Source organism: Phyllostomus hastatus, unplaced genomic scaffold (assembly GCF_019186645.2).
Source record: "Phyllostomus hastatus isolate PE091 unplaced genomic scaffold, TTU_PhHast_1.1 phas_scaffold_585, whole genome shotgun sequence".
In the NCBI taxonomy this organism is placed as follows: Eukaryota; Metazoa; Chordata; class Mammalia; order Chiroptera; family Phyllostomidae; genus Phyllostomus; species Phyllostomus hastatus.
Window position 1 is genome coordinate 867,799 of NW_025334037.1, and position 20,559 is coordinate 888,357.

Genomic DNA, 20,559 nt, shown 5'->3' on the forward strand with positions numbered 1-20,559 from the left:
ATCAATAATTTTAGGTTAGTTTTGTAGGCCTGAAAAATTGTTTTTTTTTTTTACTAACCAAAAACCCATTAATAGCTCCTAAAGCCTTATACTTATGAATTCAATATAACTTAATTCTAATAATTTTTGCCAAGAATTTCTTAGAACAAGCATTTGTTCATACATTGTAAATCTCTCAATTTATCAAAATGCTTTTTGTATACTTTCAGAGACCCATCTTAATACCTGCACATCCTCTCTCTCCCCCTTGGCGTACACACACACACACACACACACACACACACACTCACATCATTTTGAACCAATGTTTTATGATTAGACTGGTCTAAAATGGGAGTCTGACAACAGGGTACAAAATGCCTTTGAATTTTTAAATCCATTATAGAGCAAAAGAGGGAGGAGAGAAAAGTTAAGCGACATAGATACACTGGTAGGTGTTTCAAAAATTATTTTTATTGTTCCATTCCAAAGAGGACATAGGAAGGAAAAAGCCAGTTATCCACTGACCATTCCACCTTTCGGAGGGAGGCACATAGAACTCTGGTGCTTGTCCAAAGCTGCACGCGCCAGAGCTCAAACAGCTGCCTCTCAACCTGACCAGAAAGAAAGGCTGACAAACATGTGAATGTCATCAATCCAGCAAGGCTTGGGTTTAAAAGTTCTTTATTGCAAGTATCCAAGTCCTTAGGATTCATCCTTAAAGATATGAGGGATGAGAAAGACAACACATGCCAAGACTATGGTTAGTCATTACAGTGAAGTAGCACATGGCCAGTGTGTTCCAGGGTGCATCACATCACACACCACAGCACTTAAAGAAGATCTGCATCAGGTGACGAGCCACCAGGCATTTCAGATCTAGTTTACCATGAAGTGCAGCCACATGCCAACCAGACACCTAGACAATACAGTCAGTGCAAAATTCAAAGGGGTTACGTCAGGGCTTTGATGAGGTTGGCTACACTGCGAGACAGAAATGAAACATGAAAATATAAGGTAAAGTCTATTTACAAAAGATTCTTTAGTAAAGTGGCTTGAGAAAAGTTATGTTAAGCAGTTCCCACACATCCCTTTTCTCCCCTGCCAAAGACAACAACAACAGCAGCAAAAACAAACACCTGAAAATTATCTTGAAAAGCACGTTAAAACTGTGTGGTGAAAAAGAGAATGCTTGTTCCAGGGGAAGGATTTCAACATAATTTACAAGCAGACTTATTTTTATTTGTAAAAGTCACAAATAGGAAAAGGTTTATTGGCTGACTTGGTGTGAGCTTTTAAAAATGTCTCTTACTATGTTAACAACAACACAAAACACGAAGCACGTTTTTGTTTCAGGTTTTGAACTTCCCAGCAAGAGTTGGTGAAATCAACAGGGTATAAAACAAAATCCAGGAAAACTCAGTCAATTTTGTCCAGTTGTCTGCCTTGTTGCTTTCTAGTTACCTTGAATTTGATTCTCAGTTAGCTGAGGACAACATGACGGTCAAAGACAGATTTTCGCTGCTCTTGAACTTGAAGCTTCCAGCGCTGCTGGGCATACTCTACCTTATTCAGCACATTAGCTCGACTGCGGGAATGGGCCAGCACATCGTGGGCGTTTGCAAAAGGCTGGTGATCCTGAAAGTTCAAGAATGGAGAACATAAGAGATGGCATAATCAGTGTAAAACATGCACATAAAACAGGAGTTATCCAGTCACGGAGGCAGAAGCAGCGGGACTTCCCACAGAACAGAACATCCATTTGCCCAAGCACTCCGAGGCACTCAACTGCTGGAAGTGGGATGAACTCAGCTGCAGAAGGAGGTGATGCAAGTGGCATAAGTGATGAGTAGGTATTTGTGTAATGTTCCCATGGGTCACTATCTACAAAGACATTTCCCTTAAGAAGCAGGGATCAAAGATAAAGACCTTGATCATGTATATTAAAGAAAGCTTCCCTAACAGGTAGGGGAAAGGAAATCTATTTTCATGTTAATATCTATATGCTACAGACACAGAAGATAGGAGTTTTGCTGGCTTTATTCAATACTATATAGCTAATCTATGGCAGAGGAAAGACCTGTCTTGTAATTACCTGACTCCCATTATATTAGAATTGTTACTTTCCAGCTTGGGGCCACATTCACCTGGGACATGAGTTGACAGGATCTTATCTTGGTTGATTTTAATTTCTCCCTGCACCCTCAATACATGCATTAAGTGGCCTGGCTTACCCCTTCCCCAGTCTGTAATGGAAAGAGACGCAGCTCAAGTCCTAAAACTACCCTCTGTTATCAAGGAGAGTGAGGAATTATTACTGCAGATTTTCTATTCGATAAAGACTCAATCTTTGGACACTGAGCATCCAGTGGCTTCCATGTCAGTGGCCACCTTAGGAAAAAAGCTACTGAAGCCTCACCCAGGCCTCTGTGTAGAAAACCAACCTATCCTGGTCAAAGTACGCCGAGGTGCCTGGTGTTTGTGGTCATCACACGGGAGAGCTAATCTATCTATGAGTGAGATATAAACACAGCTGTCTAAACGACAAAAAGCATTGAAAACTAATTTATCTGCCTTTTCCTTGATCTCTTTTTCCCAAACCCTGGTTAGCAAAGCTTGTACATATTCCAACACAGGATCCAAGTCATAAGTTGCACCTCTTAAACTAAACTTTGCCTCTAGTACAGAAACAACACTGTTTCACTGTGCATGTTTGCAAAAGCTCTATCATACACCCGGGGCAGGAGCCAGCATGTCTATAGAAAGCTGTACACAACAGTATAACTAGACACAACTGTAACCATGTGGTGTCAGAACACCTGGTCTTCTTTTTACACCAAGACATGTACATAATTACATCAAAGGGTTTTCTATAAAGGATCTTTCCCCGCCTTCTTTACCAAAACTCCCTCAACTTTTCACTTAATTTAGGTAACAGTTGTGCAAACCCTATTTTCTTACTTTGAATCTTCAAGTGAAAATAATAAAAACAATTTCATAAAGTTAAGAATGTATTGAAGATATACGAAATAAAGAGAAGTGGAAAAAGTGAAGAAAGGGGAAGGCTAAATTTGTTGGCTTCCTTGGTTTCCCATGAGGAAATAAACTGATCCAAGGTCACCCAACTTATTGGCATAAACACTAAGACTTAGCTCACCTAACCTTGACTTGGTGTCATATTGTCTAAACACACTGATTTTGTTCAGGTAGATTAAAATGACGCTATAGGGATATGGTGATGAACTTGTATATAAAATATTACTTCCATTGATTTGTTTTGACATAAACAAGACTGGAAAGAAGGACTTGATCAGCAGAGCACCTCTCAATTTCACAGTCCTGCTACCTACTCTTCAAGGTAGGGGGAGAAACATCTTCTTAAGGAACAAATTTAAAGGACTAAACAAATCAGTAATCCCTTTGGTTCTCCACCTATCAGAACAGGACTGAACTAGTGGTCATGAACTTGAGAAGAATGTAAATAGAGAGAGAGAACCTTTTTATGTTTGTCCTTTTTACACCTGATAAAATTACAATAAATACAAAACATGTTTTAATGTAATGCTTTGATAATAGCAATGATGTGTCATGGATATATAATACAGTAAACAGTGTGACTGCTTACAATGAGTTTCGTAACCACTTTGTACTAACTCTCACTTGATTTAAAATGGTCCATGCTGAGCAAAAATCTAAACAATTAAAACAATTTAATTTAGAATTTAACAAAAGCACTTTTTAAAGCACGTAAGTAGTAAAGTGCTCTTAGCTAACAACTGTAGAAATTTTAACTTCTTTTTATACAGAATTGTTGCCATAAATTCACAACTCTGGTCTGAAAATCTCTCTCTGCCCACAATCAGTTTAATAGATATCCAAGATTCAGCCAGGCCTCTCAAAAACAGTGTTCTCAAATGGTCAGCTTACACACAGAAGCAATCATTGGTGAATGAAAAGGTTACCGAGCACATGATCCCACCAATCAAATGCCTTTCCTACATGTTTTTATCTACACATTTGTGCATCCATTCTTTTATGTTATTTGTGTGTTACATTGATATTATCTATTCTTAAAATCAGGAACCAGATATTTAATACTGTAAGTGATGTAATTTAAGTCAGACTTTTTATCTATGTGCCTTACAATGAAATGGTTTATATGGCCTTTGATACATAACATTTTCATGTTAGTAGTTCTCAACTGGGGGTGATCCTGCTCCCCAGGAACATTTGACTATGTCTCCAGACACTTCTGATGGTCATGATTGGGATGAAGATGCTATTGACATCTAGTGGGTAGAGGCCAGGGATGCTGCTAAATAGCTTACTAATGAACAGGGCAACCCCTACAGCAAAGACTTAGCCAACCCAAAGGGTCAACACTGCAGAGGCTGAGAAAACCCTGTCATGTGTGAATTAGCAAGGGAACAATACCTGAGTCTCTCATGTTCCTGGTACATAAGCTCCTGTCCGTCTAGCTCTCATACCCCACCTGCCCCACTATGTCTGATTTTTTACCACTCCAGACCCTAGTCTTAACCTTTATCCCAGACTGTTAAGTCTCCTCCTGAAATTCTTCAAAAATAGATAGAGGCATTTCTTAAATAATTAAAAATAAAAGGAATAAACAAACTATTATTTGTCATTTCTTGTATATGCCTGTTTCTGTTCTATTCACCTCTTTATTGCTCATATCTAGCACAGTACCTGATAATGAAAAGTTATTCATTTTGTATTGGATAAATGTATAAAAGAAACAAGGGAAAAAGAGGTAAATAGAGGTGTTTCTATGAAAGCTCTTGACAAAAAAAAAATCTTCCCCAAATAAGTTGAATATTTGTAACTGATATTCATGAGACAACAATATATTGATCAAAAAGCAGACTCCATTTATATTCATGAGTCAGGCCATCCATCAGGACCCCCTTTTCCATCTTTTACCAAAAGGTCCACAGGCCATTTAAGAGTAAAAGGACTTCTGACTGTGGTTAGCAAGGGTTCACTCTGGCTTTAGCTTTGGAACTGGTTCTTGAAACTCAACTGAATTTTATCCACTTTGAGGAACATAGTCCAATAAAGTAATCCAAGATAAAAAAATAATTTCTATTTTTTAAAAAGATTTTTATTTATTTTTAGACAGAGGGGAAGGGAGGGAGAAAGAGAGGGAGAGAAACATGAGTGTGCGGTTGCGTCTCACATGGCCCCAACTAGGGACCTGGGTGGCCCTGCAACCCAGGTGTGTGCTCTGACTGGGAATGGAACCAGTGACCCTTTGGTTGGTAGGCCAGTACTCAATCCATTGAGCCACACCAGCCAGGGCAAAAGTAATTTCTAAAATATATATATAATGAAAATTTGGAAACAAGCCCAAACAGGATAATGACAAAACAAACAATGTACTTCTCTATGCTAAACTGAATAACAAGTTTGTGGACTACGTCAATTTCTAGACATTTTTGAATGAAGTAATGTTAACACAAAACAGACCACAAAACAACTTATACATTGATTATGCCAACTAGATATAAAAATTAAATGTGTCTTAAAGATAGGAAGATAATCTGGAATGACGGTTTTATTTTTCTCTAGAGATCAAGATCACAGGTTTTTTTAAAAAAAGGATAACAGGATATATAAAACATCGGCAGGTTATCAAGCTGTACTTCATTAAGAAAAGAACAGTACGGTCTTCTTGCTTCTCTTCACTAAAGCCTTTTTATCTCCTAAGATATTTGGTGATGCTGACAGGAAAGGTGTTCAGGCAGGAGCTTGGGGAGAAAACTGTCTCAGATGCTTTTTTCAATATAAACAGGCAAAGGCAATGAAACTGTGCCCTGGGTACTGAAGAGCAAGGCCTTGTATAACACACTCACAAAGCACCATCAGTTTAAACCACCATATTTATGGCTTTCCAAAGCAATTTCCTCATAAAGAGACAAATGCTAAATTTAGGGTTGTCTTCAGCTTCTCTAGTAGACGATCTGCTCCAGCACACGAACATATGTATCACACCATGATGATGACAAAGGGCATCATCAGGTGTAGCGAGGGCATGCTGAGAACTTACCCCAACATCGTCATCGCTCTGTATTAACTGTGAGTGTCCAAACAGGCGTCTCTTCAGGATGGGCTCAACCAGAGTAAGGTACACCATGTACAGAAGGAGAAGGCCCAAAATGGACAGATAAATTATAATGGTAACCTAAAGGAAATTGAAAGTAAGTTACATCTCTGTTCAAGCCAAGAAATTAGAATTTTATATAATAATAGTAAAGCCACAGTGAAGACTGATCTATCTGCTATGCATAAAGGATTTCTATAAAAACCTGATTCCTACATAAGAAACAAACTCAGCTCTTCACCAAAGTAGTAAAGAATAAAGGAAAGAAGGGCTTTGTCTTTGTGATCTTTTTGTAAGGCTCCAAAACTTCATTTTCACTCACTGCCAGTCATTTGTCACCACTGATGGCACTGACAGCACCTGAATACCATGTCCTAGTGCTGTGAAGACAATGTAAAGGAACCCCAACAGAAAATGTATGCAGATGATTTCCACGGACTACTCTTTCAGATTATTTTAGATGTACAAAAATATGTTACAGCCTAGTGATTTTCTTGAGATCTTAAATCCATGTGCTGACAGAGTCAACCACAACAGAAATCTTCCTAACTGTTACAGCTGACCACGTCCACATTCCCTATGAGGCATCTTTTGGGGAAAGAAATAGGAAGCTCCACATAAAAACAAATTGGGGAAAAGAACCACAATAAAGTAACTGAACTCACTAGAGGTCAAAATGGTGATCAAAATGATCTACCTTCCATTTCCTATGGCAAATAAAGAAAGGAAATCTTAAAATCCAGAAGTCATGTTTCTAGAATAGAACAGTCACTATATATATAATTTTTTCCAAGGGCTGAGAGGGTAGGACAGGGGCCTAGTCATGCCGCTCTAACTACCCTTTGGCACGCATGATCCACAGAGAAGACGGGATATTTTTCTGGGATATGCTAATCACATACAGGGTGTTTTTGTGCTATTCACACATCACACCTATCTAATGTATCTTGAGTAATCCATAAAACACCTCAATGAGGCAGGCAGAGTGCAGAACCATTATTTCTTTTGGGGTGGGGGTTGGAGATGAGAAAGGGGGGGAAAGGGGTGGTGGGGAAGAGCAGTAGTTTAAATAACTAAAATAGAACTTGTATGTCAAATTTTCTTTCTTGTCTCAATACCATCAAGAACTATTCCAGAAGCAGAAAAAGTGGATTTTCTTTTACCTTGATCGTCACAGAGCTTCTCTCCTCGTATTTGCACTCACAGCGCAGACAGTAAGCTTCTATGTCCGGCTCCCGCACCGACATGAGCTCCACCACATGAAGGCAATCACTGAAAAACACAAGGGTAAAATGCTGCTCGAGTCTAACTGGATTTTCTACTCACACTGACCAAGACCTTCTTGGAATCCAGAATAGTTCTTAAACTTCCCCAGTGAAAGAATATAAGGAACAAATAAGGGAAGTAAAACCATTTTCTCTCTTCATATCAGCAATTTGGTAAGATTTAAGAGTCTAAGAAGCTATCAAGACACATATGTAGTAACTATTTTCAAAGGTGCTACTGTTTAAAATGTAACTGAAAAGTCCCAAATGGGATCAAAAACTACTCAGCAAATTGAGTCATATTCAAACTTGTTCAGTTACCAAGCAAAACTGCTTTAAATAATTTAAAGTGACCTGGAGCATTGTTCAAATATAAGATGATCTCTTTTAGGAATTAAGTAACATCATTCTTAATTGCCACAGTGTAGTATATGAATGGCTAATCACACTTAACAGTTGGTAAATTCTGAAACTCTGAAATCTGAATATTCAAAAGTACAATAAGAAATAATTACCTGTTTTAATGAGCAAAAGTCTATTGAAAAAGCATGGAGAAGGACTAGAACAATACAAATATTTTTAAATGAAAACTGGTTACCTGGAAGAAGCAAGAGGTCTGTCCAGAAGGTAACCAGCCACATAATATGAAAAACAGACATTTATTAAAGAAGACACAAGATACAGAAACATCGTACATAGGACAATGATGCCTCAGTCCCCTTCAAAGTAGACCCCTTGGGACCTCCCACAGTTCTCCCAATTGCCATTAGCTGCCCTGTTGTACGCTACCCTTCAGCACACATGATCCTATTTGCTGAATCTCACCAAAGGTCTGAAATTTCTTTCCTTTCAAAAGTAATTTTAGTTTTGGAAAAAGCCAGAAGTCACAGGATGGCAAATGTGGGCTGCAGGGGGTCTGAGTCACCTGGGTGATTTGCTATTTTGCCAAAACCTCTGCAAGTGAGGTGATGCATGAGCAGGTGCATCGTCTTATGAAGCTGCCAATGACCAGTTGACCAAAGCTGTGCCTTTTAAATCATCCCAATGGTTTCCACAGAGGAAGGTTCAAGCTTAACATAAAATCTGGTGCAGATTTGTTGCTCTACTCACTCCATCATTTCAAATGAGATGGCCACGCAGTACACATGCTCGCTCAACAGCATCTACCACCCCTGCTGACTAGTACAGTTAAGTCGTCATTGTTCATGCATGTTCACTGCAGTCTACTCTCCTTAGCTGCCAGGTTACACTGGTGTTGCACAAACCACTCTCATCATATTAACAACCCTGGGTAGGGTTTTTTCTGGATGGACCTCATATCAAAAATAAAAGGCTGAACGTTTTGTTGTTGGATTTTTTTTTATTTTTCCCCAGTTTCCATGCTACCTATTTATGGCTTATGAAAAAGCAACTCCATAAAAAATCTTTTCCCAGAATTCTGTCAATTCTAGGAAATAATTATTACTATCCTTAGCTAATAAGAGCCTACTACTCTGATCACCTTCAGCAAAAGCAGCCAAACTTTTCTTTCTTCCTGCCTTCTGCGGGGCAATTTTCTTCCCTTTTGTCATCTCTTCCTTAGGCACTTCTGGCTACACAAACTCTATTACAGCTTCCTGTCTCACTCTACCCGCTCTTCTTGGGCGCACCCAATGCTCTAAGCTGATTCTTGCCCTGTTGCCCCATCAAAACATACTTTTTGTTTGTTTGTTTCATTCCTTCTGTGCTGTGGCATAAGAAGAAAACCCAAAATAACCTAAGTGATAAAAGTTCAATCAGTTATATTGAGCAGGTAATCTAAGCAAAGGCAGTATATAATGAAAACATAAGTTTCCAATGGTAGAATGTCAAATAAGGGTAAGGTCCCACAACCACACCATACAAGTGTGTGATATCTGTTCCAAAAGTATACGAGAAGAGCAGGAATGTAGCCATCTGGATGCAAGCATCAAATGGGCAGAGAAAGCTAAATCTCATTACAAAAATATCTATCTCAGAATCATAGAGCTCATCCAACCCAACACTCTCAGAGGTCACCTGCACAAGGTCAGAGAGTAAATTATTAGCTAAAAGGATGAGAACCCAGGGCTCCTGCCTCCTTGGTCAGCCCCCCATGTATCTTTCTGAACCTCAAGAAAATGAGACTTATCTCCCATTTAGTTTCCTATTTCTGCTTCGGAAGCCTTAGTAATACTATGTAAAAATTACTTAAGAATTTAAGTACTGGGTACTGAGTGTTTCTTTTGAAGAAAAAACACAGTTTAATAATGAAGAAATTTTGAGTGTTGTGCAGAAGTTGTGCAGGGTGGGAGAGGAAGCAGAAAGATTGATCTGACTGGCCAGTGTGAACACACAAGCCAGATAAAGAACTTTAGGAACTAGGCAACACTGCCCCCTACTGCCAAAGGGAGGACATTTTTCTCCTTAAATCACACCCTAAACACAAACCAGAGAACTCAAACTTTTCTTAAGTCACACAGCATAAGTCAATGAAGAATTAAAGCTAACAACTGAACAAAATGGAGGCCAGAAGGTAGAGATACATCTAAGGCCAGATATTGCAAGCCTCACAAAGCCATAACATAACTTGCCTGCCCTTCTGCCAGTCAAAAACTTTCAGTGACAACTGGGAACCTATCTTTAGTAAATGGCTAAACTGCAGGAAGGAAGCAGGGAGATGGGGGAGAAATATCCCAAACATGCCTTGTTTTCAACTGCTCATTGTGACCAATAACCAGGGATGAATGACATGTGGTTCTGTCTGAACCTGGAATAACAAAAAGTCAGTGAAAATATTAGTGCTAACCACTGGAATAGCAACTTCATCTGCCACTCCAATAACAGACATCATATGTTATTACTGTTAAGAGAATGAACTATAAGTGCTCAATATGTTCTGAAAATTTACAGGAATTTAAAATTTATAGAAATAAAAGCTCAAAACTTATTTGAGCTTTCTTGTGTCATATCAAATAACTTGCTGATATAAAACCTATAAAAATATAGCTAAATCACTTTGCAATATAAAAACTATTTAAGTGGAACGTGGAAGTTCACAGGAAGTTCTCAAGAACATACTTATCAAGTATTGGATTAAACCAAAATGGGAATAGACAATAGCATTAGAAAAATGAAACATGCTCAAGGGCTGCCTTTTTTTTTTCCCAAGGCAGCTCGGAACATAGTAACCAAATGAATTTAATTTTGCTTTCAAACCTTCACAGGCCATTTGGCTGTGAAATCAAGCACATGTGAAAGCACATAGCATTTGGAGGTATCTTTCTTCTATGCCTATCCTGGTATTCGTTCACTGTGGTCACAAACCATGAACACATTACAGTTCCATGGGAAGGAACCCATCCATCATCCTGTGACAAAAATCGCTGCTTCCCAATCATTTTATGGAACACTTATAAGGCCTCCTGAGATGGACAGAGAGGGCTGCTGGTGCCAAGCCAGTCAGGATCCCAGTCATCACAGGCCTGCTTGATCACCCTGAGGCCTGGATGGACTAATGGCTTACCACGCCTATAGCCTATTCCCAGCATACCAACTGGGAAACATGTACATGATTCATTCCTGTTCCTTCTCGAGCCTCTGACACTTTTAAACATAGTCTACTATATTTGGCAATATGGTGTCAAAACCTATAACTTGTAAAAATTATAACCCAGATAAATGAGGCCTGCTTACTTTTCACTGAAAAGCAAGAGGGCGGGCCAAAATCTAAGGGGGCAAAGGAAAGCAGTGCAGGTGGCACAAACTCAGCCCCATCTAGAGAAAGCCCACCCTACCTGGGGCTTAGTGCTGGGCCCTACTCCTTTAGGTTTACATCATGCATTCAGAGCCTTTCTCTCCCTTTTTCACATGGAAATGGAATTTGACACTTTTGCTTAGAAGAAATACTTAAAAAGAAAACAATAGGTCGGACAAACATTCTGAGCTAACAGTGACAACCACAGAAAGAAATCTGACAGGTAATTAAGTAATCCAGAATACTTACCAATCTTTTTGGGATATGTTCCTATTATAAATATGCCCCGGAATATCTTTATAGGGAGGACAAATACATTTACACCGGACATCCCCGGAATTCTGCAACCAAAATGGAAACGTGGTATATAGCTTATTGATAGTTTATCGTCAATATTTTTTAAAAAATGAACCATATATTGTATTTTGCCATGTATAATGCGCACTTTTTTGCCCAAGTTTTTGAGGGAAAAATAAAGATGTGCATTATATATGAGCAGTACTAATTCTGTATCTACACAAATGTTTTTAATTCTTTTATTTATGTTTATGCATTAAAAGTCTAACTCTAGAAAGCAATAATGGTCCCATATGAAAAATAATGCTCTGGAATACCATAATCGGTTGGGTTTCTAAATATAAATAAATAAAAGATTGAATTAAAAAATTAAAATGAAAGATGTTTTTTCCCTGAAACTTTGGGCGAAAAATGTGGGTGTGCAGTATGCACTGGAGCACATTATTCATGGCAAAATACGGTGCATTTTGTTAAGCACCGCCTGCCAAGTATTCTAAAAACCATTCACTTAAAACTTTCAATAACTTTGAGAGATACAAATCATTTAAAAATAATATTTAATACATGATCTGTAACTTATTAGTCACATTATGGATCAAATAACAAATTGTGCTAAGTTATCACCACCTATCTGACAGTAGAAAGACACAGTACATGGATAGCTGTGCTTGCAAATAAGAATGTTGATTATAAAAGGATGGGCAAGAATCAAATTAAAAATTACTCAAAAAACAAGTCACAATTCTGCTATCCACCATTCTTCCATGCTTAGGTAGAAAGGCATTAATTGATATGGATGAAAGGGGTTAGGCCTATCCTATGGAAGGACGGGATGAAGTTTTAGAGGCACTCAGTTGCAACTAGAAAGTATTTAAGGGAAGTAGCTGGAGTCTAGCTGAGATCGGTTTGGTCTACCCTCTGCAGGAAACTGCTTCTAATCCCTGGTAGACAGAGAGGACAGCCACAGATAAAGCAAATTTCAAAAGGTGGAGGAAGATGTGACTAATACATGAACAGAGGGAGAAGGAGATGCTTCCTCAGCAAACGGGAATCTACCTGAGAAGGCAGTGGCTCATTAGTCCCAGAGGATCAGGCCCACTACTCTTATACATGACATGTCTGGCAGAGCTGTTGACAATCCTTTCACTCATTCAGCAACCACCATTTAGTGAGCATTTTCTCTGTGCTAGAACTTGTGCTCAATGTGGTAGATTCAGATAAGTGCAAGACATGGTTCCTGCCTATCATTAGGACACGCCCTAATAAAGGAGACTGACAAATAAATACGTGATTACAATACACTGCCTAAAATGATGACAAGAGATATGCAGAGGGTGCCAACAGTGTTTTGAAAGTCAGGAGACTTGCTGCTATCCCTATTTCTGGTGGGAGGTAGTGAAGATTTCAAAAAGAATCCCTGATAAAGAACCCCAATCAAAACTCCCTAATCTGTCTGCCTATAAATTGTCTTTCCCAGACTTTATATTTAAAGATATTACAGAGGCTGTGACTGGGTAGCTCAGTTGGTTAGAGCACTGTCCAGATATGTCAAGGTTGTAGGTTTGATCAGGGCACACACAAGAACCAAGCAATGAATGCATAAATAAGTGGAACAACAAATCGATGTCTCTCTTCTCCTCCTCATCTAAAAAATGATGTTAAAGATTCAAGCTCCTAGCCCTGGCTGGCGTAGCTCAGTGGATGGAGCGCGGGCTGGGAACCAAAGTGTCCCAGGTTCGATTCCCAGCCAGGGTACATGCCTGGGTTGCAGGCCATAACCCCCAGCAACCGCACATTGATGTTTCTCTCTCTCTCTCCCTCCCTTCCCTCTCTAAAAATAAATAAATAAAATCTTTAAAAAAGATTCAAGCTCCTATTTTCAAAAATGCAAATGTCATTCTGTTTTCCCACCACACTAACGTAAATTCCTTCTATTTTCCCCAATAATATGCTAGCTCATCAAGGAGGAAGCACAGATGTACAGGGCGAGGGCAGGTCTGGAGCGTAGGCAGACAAAGGGGGCTAGAAAGCAGCATCAGGGGACTAGAAAAGCCAAGAAGTGGAGCAGGGGAGAGGCCACAGCCTCCTATTCCTATAGTTTGGATCCTCCCTTACTCACTGCATTATAAGTTAGAGAGGAGGCAAGAAAAGGGTCAAGAGGTCCTGGAGGGAGTTAGGTGAGGATATTAGGTTGGTGAGGACTCCGGAAGTCCTATTGGGAAGGAAGGCTGCCAAAAGAGGCAGGTTTACACAATGGTGAGGGAATCTGCTCAGGGATGAGCTCAGAGGAGTTAGCTCCTAAGAGGGAAGACTTATGTGAGACGGGGACTCTCCATCATTTTGGCCTGGAGAATGGGGGTGGGGGTAGTGGTCTACGAGGCTGATGGAGGGTGTTGGTAGGCTGTCAGAGCTTCAGGGTGGAAAGTTTAAGTTAAAGGCTCCCAGAATTGGAAAGGTTATACAGTTTGGGGTGGGGGCTGTCGGGGCAGGGCAGGGAAATGCCAAAAAGACGGAGGAGTTGCTGTCCAAGCTGTGGGCACTGTCGGGGCTGGGTGGAGGTGAGGGAGGGCGGGGTGTCAGGGCTGGGGGTAGAGGGCTGTCGGGCAGTAGGGAGGGTGGTGGGTGGGGGGCAGCCAGGGCTGTAAAGCGAGGGAGTCAGACGGTCCGGACTAGGAAAGGAATGGGGCGAGCTGCAGGTTGAGAGACCCCCATCCAGGCTGGGGCAGAGGAGGAGCTCCAGTCAGCAGCACAGGTTTGGCGGGACTCACCTTGGCGGCGTCTGACATCTGCACCAGCAGCAGCACGGACAGTGCCAGGCAGGACACGCTGAGCAAGGAGCCAAGACGCAGGAGGCCTCCCCACAGAGTCGCCATCGCCGCCAGACCCAGCAGCCCTCACGGCCCGGAGCTGCCGCGAACCCCTCCGGTTCGGGCTCCTCCGCCTGCACTTCCGCCTGGGCCTCGCGTCATCGGCTGCGCCGGGTAACCTACGAAAACCATCCGCCCCGGAAACTGTTCCGGGTGCGAAGGGTCCGAGGCTGCGCGGCCCGGGCGCTGGCCAGGGATATCCTCGGGCCCGGGAACCAAAGGGGACCGCTTTTAGGGGACAGCCTCGGCCCAGCAAAGCTTCGTGGCGCTAGGATATCCTTCCCGGGCGCAGAGGCAGCGGGCGCGGGAAGCTCTCCTGCCCGTGGAGACCCCCCCAGGCAGTCGGGGGTGTCAGAGGGGGGCCTGTGACCCCTGCGGGCCCGAAGGGAGCCTCAACCGCAGGGGCTGCTGAAGGGCGGCCTCTCGTGGCGGCGCAGGCGTGGAGCGGGGTGTGGGACTAGCCGATTATCCCTTCCCGGGAAGCGCTCCCGGATCGGAAGGCCGGGGGGTAGTGTTCGCACTTGAGGGAATAACCGGCCACCACGCGCCTCCCGTATGCCATTCCCCGCAAGGTTTCTAACAGTCTCTGGGAGCTGCCTGCCCAGTGTGGCCTCCCTGCTTGCCTCCCGCCGGGGCCTGGCCGCCCAGGTCCAGCCTGCTGCCCTTGAAGTTGGCGAAAGAACCGCCCCAGTAGCCTCCTCGGCCTAGCATTCCAGAGGGTGGGGATGGCGGCCCCAAAGTTCCGGGCAGCGCTGACCAATCTTTCCAGTGTCGTTCCTCCTCCGCAGGTAATTTAGGAGGACTTTTGAGATGGCACAGTGTCCTCAGTTAAAATATTTTTCAGTTACTTGACACAGTAAAGGATGGAGGGCTCATCACAACCACTACGGATTTGCTGATGACCTTGGCCAAAATTCCCGTTTTCTGGGCCTCTGGTTCTTGGCTCCAATGAGGAGAGTTTATGTATGGATTCCAAATTCTGCTTCCGTGTTTGTTTCATAAACATTTTTAAAAGATGGTCTATGTGTGGAAATGTTTTAATTAACAGCATTTTTATGTTATTTTTCTCCTATGAGTCTTGATGCTGGAATCTAAGACAGGAAGGAGCCCCTTTAAGTCCCAACCGACAAGTGGTGCCCAGTCCCCACCAGAACCAGAGGGACAGAACTAGACCCTTCATTCACCCAGGCCCCTCCAGGCTGCCTTAAGAAGATGCTGTCAGATTAGTGAAATCCCAGGTCTTTGTAGTGGGTGTTCTGCTGGCCAGAGAACAACCTCAAGATGTTCGGGGGTCAAATGTGTCTGACTGGGGCACTACGGATCCGGTTGCTAAAAGCTGATTCAGCAATTTTGGAATCAATTTAGGTCAATAGTCTAGGTCTGGTATCTAAAGGGAGTGCCCACTGTCTAGCTGAATCCTCACGGGCTTTCTCCAAAATTGTTCTTGGGGGTAGGGGGAGTATACAGTAGTGCTACAGACTGACGGGCCTTCTCTGTTTAATGCAGAAACACGGAGTACACTCGGTCTAGGCAGAACTTTAAACTAGAGTACAGTAGCCATTAGCCACATGTGGCAATTAAGCACTTGAAATGTGACTAGTTTGAATTGAGATATTCTGTAAGTGTAGAATATACATGGATTTCAAAGGCTGAGTACAAAAAATATCTCAGTGTTTTTGTATTAAGGTTGAAGTATTTTGGATACATTATATTATTAAGATAATTTCACTTGTTTCTTTTTTCATAAATGTGGCCATTAGAAAATTTAGTATTTATATTAGGTATCGCTGTTAGAATGAGGCTGCCACTGAGACAGGCCAGGTAGCCAGGACAAGGGGAATAGGGAAGCTGAGACAGACAGCTGAACAAACTGGCCAAGCAGTTTATAGCTGGATATAGGTCACCTCCCTTGAGATAGCATTTAGGCTTCAGTTGTATTTCAGCTCTAGGCCCAGAAAAGCAGCAAAACCAGGTGGGCAACACCAGGACCAGCTGCAATGACTAAGGACCCCTGCGCTGGCACCAACAAATCAGTGGAGACCACAGCCCTGAAAGGGCACACCTGGAAAACATGAATATTCTGTTGAAACCATCTCCTGAGACCTCCCCTAAGATTTGCCTGCAGGAGAGAAATAAAAGCCCAGCAAGTGCTCTCCCTGCGCCATTCCCTTTCTCCTTCTTTTTCCCTCTTCTTCTGAGACAGGTGTGCACGTCCTAGACTCTTAAGAGTGCCCGTGAGACCAGAGGAGTAATGGGCAGCAGCAGCTCATCCCAAGCGAATCCCCTGAACCTGTCTCCAAGGCCCTCTTTTCTTTGACTTCCCAGGGGGCTATAGCAGCTCAGCCTGGGCTCTCCTGTTGCTTCTATGCTAAGCTCTTTCTTGTTTTACTGTCCCCAGCTTTAATAAATGTACCCTCCTAGTCACCTCCACTTGTGTTGTGAAATCTTTTCTACATGAAGTCAAGACTCTGAACACTGCCGGCTGGCCCTAGGCACACCTGCTTAGGGCCAAGTTCCCTGTCCAGTAACAGCATGAATAAGTGGAGTGTGACCATAAGATGGATGCCTGCCTGGAGACTGAATGAAGCCCGGTAAGGAGGGGGGTGACAGGCAGGTGCTTGCACAGCCAGAGCCAAGGGTTTGGGAGATGCAATTTTAGGTGATGCAGTAGGACTGGAGGGGTCAGTCCCTCTTGTTTTGCCCTGCTCATATCTAGATAACTCCTCCCTTAGGTCAGGGGTCATCTTAAGCTAGAAAGCCTTCCCTAACTTAAGTGCCCTCCCTCCTGTATTTGTGTTGATCTCTTTCCTAATTTAGCCCATTATAGTAAAATTATTGTTTTCATATCTGCCTCTATATTCCCAATCTCCACCAAAATATTTTGAGCTCTGAGGGCAGGGACCTTGTCTATTATCCTTGTACCTGGAGACTGGGATATAGTAAAAAACCAATAAATGTTTGTGGGGAACTGTTTCTTGAATACCTACTTGATTCCTTTCTGACCATGACAGGGAGAAACCGAGATGCCCAAAGAAGTCCACAGGGGCTCTGGGGCACCACAACAGGCAGGAGAGGGGAGATTTCTGGCCTAGGTTCGTCCTAGGTCCTTCTGTCGCATCTGAGTTGTTCTGTTTACAGGCAAGATATACCTTTGCCGGTGTCCACTCTTTCCCCTCCCTTTTCCTTGTTTCCCTGTGACTAGGTTTCCCTACTTCATTCTTTTTAAGGAGTGGCATAGGTCCAGTGAGGTCCTCTCTCTTCTTTGTGAGGCCTGAAAAATTCCCTGGTTGGGGATGGTCAGCAGAATAAAAAGAGCCTTCTCTAAATTTAGTTGTGAAAGTGGGACTAAGAGGCAGAGTGACAATTTATGTATCTGGGACCAAGGTTTTGCCAGCTCTGACTGCCTTTCCCCTCCAGTGATCTAATAGCTCCCTGCATGCCTCTTTCTATTTTCTCTACCCGATCCTTGCTGATCTACCCAACATTTTTCCAGGCCACACCAGGGCAGGAGAACAGATGGAGTGGCACACAGCATCAGTGATCATTGTGTCCTTGGATGGTGCCTCTAGCAGTTATGGCAGGACACACACACAATTCTTCCAGTTATTTCTGAGCATGTTTGGGAACATCTTCTCTGATGAGCCCTCTCCTTTACCGTGTGCATCGCCAGGATGCTCCCTTCTACTTGTCCCCTTTAGATTTCTGTCCTCTGCTGCTGGTAAAGCTACAGATGTGTGCCACACCATCACTTGCCAGTGCCCACCATGGCAACAATATATGATGTCAGAATAGTATCTCTCTGCTCCTAGAGATTTAGGTGTCCCTATTGCTGGCAAGTTACTGCAGTCCCCAAATCAACAAAGCAATGCAAATTTAGCACCAAAGCAGAGAGAACTTTTAAAGTTTCTTTCAGAGGAGTGTCAAATCAGTACTGTTGATTTCCGAGTGGCTTAAGGAAATACTCAAGAAAAACAGTCCATCCTTTCAGAGCCCCAAGATTTTCAAATAAATGAAACACTACATTACTTTTATTCATTTTTATTTTTATGAATATAGAACATTAAAAAAATAAAATAGTATTTCACAGCAAACCCTGCCCTCTCGCAATCAATTTCTACTCCCCAGAGACTTCTTATTTTTTAGCAATCTCTTCTGGGATTTATCCTTTCAGAACTATGATTCTAGAGGTAAAGACAGACAGTAAGTTACACAGTGTTTAGGTATACTGTGAAAAGGTAATGCAGTAACAGAAGGCAAAAGTAGAATAGCTGCATATAGATAGAATCTGGTTAGAGGATAGATGTGGTGGGAGTGGGGAATGTTCTGGTGACTTCATGAATGAAGTCGAAAGCAAGGTCAGCATCTGAGAGTGAGAACGTGGAAGGAGGTGTTAGAGACAGACATTGGCTCAGTCTTTTCAAGATGCTTCTCAGCTCCTCAAACATAGGGGCTCCTGACTGGCCCACCCTTCTGGCATCCACAGAAAGATCTGAATCCCAGTGGTGGGGTCAGCTTAGGCTGAGGCTGGAATTTCCACCCCATAGTTCCTTCTTTTAATTGTCACTCTTTTCAATTCCTGCCCTTCCCCCCAACCCTTACCTGCTCATACTGAGTCTTAACCATTTGTGAAATTCCACTCTCCATGGGACATACACAGCTGGAAACTCTCCTCTCTGGCTGCCCTTCTTCAGACCTTTGAACAGCCCCTCTTGACATGCCCGAGAGGTCTAATTGGTCCTTATGAAACCTGTTCATTTTAATGTTTCCCCAGCTGGTTCATATATACAACCAAGATACTGTTATGAATTCAGACATGTGGAGAACAGTTTCTATAGCACTTTCAAAACAGAGTAATTGCTTCCTCAGCACCAAATTCTCATGTCCTTACCCATGTTAAAAATAAGTAAGATAAGAACCACTATATCAGCCCCCCAGAGAATAAGGTCATCTAGCATATCCAGGAGTCCAGCATTTCATAACTGATGTGGACACTGGCCAGGAGTGTCCACGGCATTGTGAATGAGACAAGACAAATTCACACGGATTACTGAGTCCTGTGGACGAAAAGGGATGGCACAGCCACTCTCTCAAGAGGAGAGCACCCTGACCCTTGCCTTGATAGGCTTTTATTGGGTTCAATTTGCACAGGAATATCCTAAAGCTCATCAATCATTGTCAGGCAGAAATGGTTAAACAATAGATAACATTCAAAGAACTCTGAGGGTTTATTTTGAGTCAGGGTCAGATAGCTAAAGGGCAATAAAACTTTGGGGAAAAACTCATTTCATGCTTGGACCCTTATCATTTAAATTGAGGGTATTAGCAAAGCAGGTTACACAGGATTTTATGCATTCTTTCTTAGGCCTGATAGCCCAGGGGAACCCGCCCTTTCCAGCACAAGGCTGCACCCACCTCCAGCATTGTTTCAGGCTTAGGTTGAGCATGGGAAGTAAGGCAGCCAAGAGATTAGGAGACTTCTTGCAGACAGAATGAGGATTCAGGCTATGTCAAAGCCAAAGGGGCAAGGGTCCATCACCCCCTTTCTCCATAGCCCCCCAAGTCCTTCCCTGAGGGCCCCCTCATGACCATGACTATCTTAGGTCATCCCTCCCTTGAGGAATCTTACCCATTATTTGGCTAACCAGTCCTGCACTGGGGGCCAGGCAGGGTGATGTAAAGTGAGCAGAGGCAGTACTCCTCCCAGGAAGATAAGCTTTGTCTCCTTAGTGGCTTAGGGTCTCAAGGTCTCTCACTCAGCCATAGCCATGGGGGGTTACAGTTTCTGAAACCAGGCAGGGTGGTTCCCAACAATAATGAAATCCTAAGATATCCCACATTAGTTTGCCAAATGAAAGCAAAGTTAAATTCCTGTTATCTGGGATCACAGTACAGAAGACCATGTGTCCCTCCTCCCTCCTCCCTTCCAAGTGTCTTCTCTGGCAAACACAAGTATCTTTACTGGATCAACCACACTCCCTCTTCCCAGCCTGTTTCTCCTGTTCAAGGCAACTGACGGGGTTTGAGTATGTCAACACTGGAATGCGTGGGTTCCCTGGAGAATTAGGTTTTCTGCATTAATTATGAATTGGAAGGCTACTCTGGCTCCTGGAAAAGCAATGCCAGCATTGAATCCCCCTCCCTGGTTTTGGTGGCTGGGATGTGCTGGCTAGGGGCATATGTCCAGCACAGTATGTAAGGATGTTGGGAGGAAAGGACAAGGCCTGTAGTCACCAAGCTGCTAGAACCTTTGGGCAAGTCAGTGCCTAAAAGCAGGTA

The 20,559-nt window shown here is 42.6% G+C and overlaps 1 protein-coding gene across 2 annotated transcripts; it reads right to left on the bottom strand.

Annotated features, from left to right (window-relative positions):
• Positions 1 to 433: 433 nt before the first annotated feature.
• On the bottom strand, positions 434 to 14,679 carry TMEM9B (TMEM9 domain family member B). 2 transcript variants are annotated; one of them, XM_045825339.1, is made up of 5 exons: positions 14,185 to 14,677; positions 11,369 to 11,460; positions 7,264 to 7,372; positions 6,047 to 6,181; positions 434 to 1,617 (listed from the first exon to the last, which is right to left on the bottom strand). In XM_045825339.1, the coding sequence occupies exons 1-5, from the start codon at positions 14,287 to 14,289 to the stop codon at positions 1,462 to 1,464; spliced, it is 597 nt and encodes a 198-aa protein (XP_045681295.1). In that variant the 5' UTR covers positions 14,290 to 14,677; the 3' UTR covers positions 434 to 1,461. The 2 variants fall into 2 exon arrangements, with proteins under 2 accessions (XP_045681295.1, XP_045681296.1); XM_045825340.1 differs by lacking the exon at positions 11,369 to 11,460 and having other exon boundaries at positions 14,185 to 14,679.
• Positions 14,680 to 20,559: the final 5,880 nt, after the last annotated feature.

What these genes read in the sequence shown, in the direction of transcription:
- TMEM9B (XM_045825339.1), bottom strand. Translation starts at nt 14,289, where the DNA reads ATGGCGACTCTGTGGGGAGGCCTCCTGCGTCTTGGCTCCTTGCTCAGC. An exon ending in AACATATCCCAAAAAGATTG is followed by an intron (nt 7,373 to 11,368) that starts GTAAGTATTCTG and finishes TGTGTTTTTCAG; the next exon opens with TGATTGCCTTCATGTGGTGG. An exon ending in AGAGCGATGACGATGTTGGG is followed by an intron (nt 1,618 to 6,046) that starts GTAAGTTCTCAG and finishes TTGAACTTTCAG; the next exon opens with GATCACCAGCCTTTTGCAAA.